General features: G+C 35.7%; 1 protein-coding gene across 1 annotated transcript; it reads left to right on the forward strand.

Moving 5' to 3' along the window:
* Positions 1–520: 520 nt before the first annotated feature.
* On the forward strand, positions 521–1018 carry LOC114753436 (uncharacterized). The gene has a single exon (XM_028942130.1). The coding sequence runs from the start codon at positions 521–523 to the stop codon at positions 1016–1018; it is 498 nt and encodes a 165-aa protein (XP_028797963.1).
* The last annotated feature ends 2628 nt before the right edge of the window (positions 1019–3646 follow it).

The raw sequence follows: 3646 nt of genomic DNA on the forward strand, positions 1-3646 counted from the left end.
ACGGCTCTTGATATCACTGGAAAAAACTATTTGTCTTGGGTCTTAGATGCTGAAATCCACCTAGATGCCAAAGGTCTAGGAAGTACTATTTTACCTGGAAATGAAGCAACTAGCCAAGACAAGGCTAAGGCTATGATTTTCCTACGCCACCATTTGCATGAAGGGTTGAAAGCTGAATACCTGACGGTAAAAGACCCGTTAGAATTGTGGAATAATTTAAAAGAAAGGTATGATCATCAAAAGACGGTAATTTTGCCTAAAGCTCGTTATGAATGGATGCATTTAAGGCTCCAAGATTTTAAATCTGTGACTGAATATAATTCAGCAGTTTTCAAAATAAGTTCTCAATTGAAATTATGTGGTGAGAAAATAACAGATGAGGACTTATTAGAAAAAAACATTTTCAACTTTTCATGCTTCAAATGTGCTCCTGCAGCAGCAATATCGTGAAAAGGGTTTTAAGAAATATTCTGAATTGATCTCATGTCTTCTTGTGGCTGAACAAAATAACGAGCTATTAATGAAAAATCATGAGATCCGTCCCACTGGATCAGCTCCATTCCCTGAAGCGAATGTGACTGTACGCAATAATCATCATACACGTGGACGCGGTCGTGGCCGAAACCGTGGTCGTGGTAGGGGACGCACAAATTACCGTCATTATGGTGGGGGAAGCAACAATTATAACCCAAATACCCACCAAAAGAAGAAACTTGGGGATGGGCAGAAAAAAGATAAGAATGGCCCTTCAAGAGTTGTTGAAAATCAATGTTACCGGTGTGGCATGAAAGGACATTGGTCACGTACCTGTCGTACGCCTGAGCATCTAGCAAAACTTTATCAGGCCTCTATAAAAAGAAGTTCAAATAATGTGGAAGCAAATTTGACTTTTCAAAGTGATGATGTGGAGGCAAATTTTGCATACAAAAATGATAATATCAATGAGCTAGATGATGTTAATGGCCTTGATGCTATGGCACATTTGGATGTGGCTGATTTCTTTGAGAATCATGATTAGAAGAATTTGGATAATTTTAGTTTGTTTTATTTATGCTTTTTAATTTAGTTTATGTTTATTTATTTCTCTTTTTTTAAGAGTATTATTAATCATGATGTACTTCGAATTTATATTAATGAATGTTTTTTTTTTCGGTGAAGAATATGGATGTTTCTCTTCCTTTTGTTGGGCACAAGAATGAAGATATATGCCTGATAGATAGTGCTACAACACACACCATACTCAAAGATAGAAAATATTTTTCTCATCTTACGATAAATAGTGCAAGCGTCAATACTATAGCGGGTAATACAAAACTAATTGAAGGCTCCGGAAGAGCAATTATAATATTACCCAGAGGAACAAAATTTGTTATTAATGATGCTTTATATTCCTCGAAGTCTCAAAGAAATTTATTAAGTTTTAAAGATATTCGCCAAAATGGATATCATGTTGAGACTATAAATGAGAAGAACATTGAATATTTGCATGTTACAATGGTAAGAAATGGAGAAAAATATGTCATGGAAGAATTACCGACATTATCTTCTGGTTTGTACTATACAAATATTAGTACAATTGAAACAAATGCTACGGTAAACCAGAAGTTTACTGATAAAGATACGTTTATTGTTTGGCATGATCGGTTAGGCCATCCCGGATCAACTATGATGCGAAGAATTATTGAAAATTCACATGGACACCCATTGAAGAGCCAGAAGATTCTTCAATTTAAAGAATTTTCATGTGCTGCTTGTTCTCAAGGCAAATTAATTATAAGGCCTTCATTGACAAAAATAGGAGTTGAATCTCCTGCATTTCTAGAGCGTATCCAAGGAGATATATGTGGACCTATCCATCCACCATGTGGACCATTCAAATATTTTATGGTTTTAATAGATGCATCTACAAGATGGTCCATGTGTGTTTGTTATCAACACGTAATTTAGCATTTGCTAGATTACTTGCTCAAATAATTCGATTAAGAGCACAGTTTCCAGACCATGCAATTAAGACAATTCGTCTTGATAACGCTAGTGAGTTTTCATCTCAAGTTTTTAATGATTATTGCATGGCAACTGGAATAACAGTAGAAAAATCTGTTGCTTATGTCCACACTCAAAATGGCCTAGCAGAGTCATTTATTAAACGCCTCCAATTGATTGCTAGACCAATGCTCTTGAGAACAAAACTTCCTATTTCAGCTTGGGGACATGCAATTCTGCATGCAGCAGCAATTATACGCATCAGGCCAACAAGTTATCATGAATTCTCCCCGTTACAATTGACTTTTGGTCGAGAGCCAAATATTTCCCATCTTAGAATTTTTGGATGTGCGGTATTTGTCCCTATTGCTCCACCACAACGCACAAAGATGGGACCTCAAAGAAGGTTAGGGATATATGTTGGCTATGAATCTCCTTCTATAATTAAGTATTTAGAACCATTAACAGGAGATTTGTTTACAGCACGTTTTGACGATTGTCATTTTGATGAGACAATTTTTCCAATATTAGGGGGAGATAATAAGCAGCTGGATAAAGAAATCATATGGAAAGCATTATCATTATCTCATCTAGATCCTCGTACACAACAATGTGAACTTGAAGTTCAAAGAATAATTCATTTGCAAAATATTGCAAATCAACTGCCAAATGCATTCACTGATCCTAAGAGAATTACTAAATCTCACATTCCAGCTGAAAATGCTCCAATTAGAATTGATGTCCCAGCAGGACAACTAGAAAGCGCAAGTGAAACCAAACCACGCCTGAAGCGGGGTAGACCAATCGGTTCCAAAGATAAAACTCCTAGAAAGAAAAAAGGAGCAAATAATCATGATGGTCATGATAGTCAAATTGAGGAGGCAAGTCCTATAGGAGAGGACCGAAACATAACTAATCAAAAGACCTCAGAGGAGGCTCAGGTACCTGAAAATAATGAAGAGATCTCAATAAGTTATGTTACTACAGGAAAAAGATGGAACCGAGAGAACACAGTTGTTGACAATATTTTTTCATATAATGTTGCTGTTGAAATAATTAATCAACATGAGGATCTTGAACCTACATCAGTTGAAGAATGTAGACATAGAGATGATTGGCCAAAATGGAAAGATGCAATTCAAGCAGAGTTAAATTCACTTTCAAAGCGTGAAGTTTTTGGACCTGTAGTCCATATACCAAATGGTGTGAAACCAGTTGGATACAGATGGGTCTTCGTGCGCAAACGAAATGAGAAAAATGAGATTGTTAGATATAAAGCACGGCTTGTAGCACAAGGATTTTCACAAAGACCTAGTATTGATTATGAAGAGACATATTCTCCTGTGGTGGATGCAATCACTTTAAGATATATAATTAGTTTGGCAGTCCATAGAAAACTTGAAATGCGTTTAATGGATGTTGTTACGGCATATTTATATGGTTCTTTAGATACTGAGATTTATATGAAAATCCCTGAAGGATTTAAATTGCCAGAGGCATGTAAGAATTCTCGAGAAAATTATGCAATTCGTTTGCATAAATCCTTATATGGATTAAAACAATCTGGAAGAATGTGGTATAACCGACTTAGTGAATATTTGTTGAGAGAAAGTTATAAAAATGATCCAATTTGCCCATGTGTTTTTATAAAAAGAAATGGATC

This window comes from Neltuma alba, unplaced genomic scaffold (genome assembly GCF_004799145.2).
Source record: "Neltuma alba isolate B1F8T4 unplaced genomic scaffold, ASM479914v2 tig00001210_pilon, whole genome shotgun sequence".
Lineage (NCBI taxonomy): Eukaryota > Viridiplantae > Streptophyta > Magnoliopsida > Fabales > Fabaceae > Neltuma > Neltuma alba.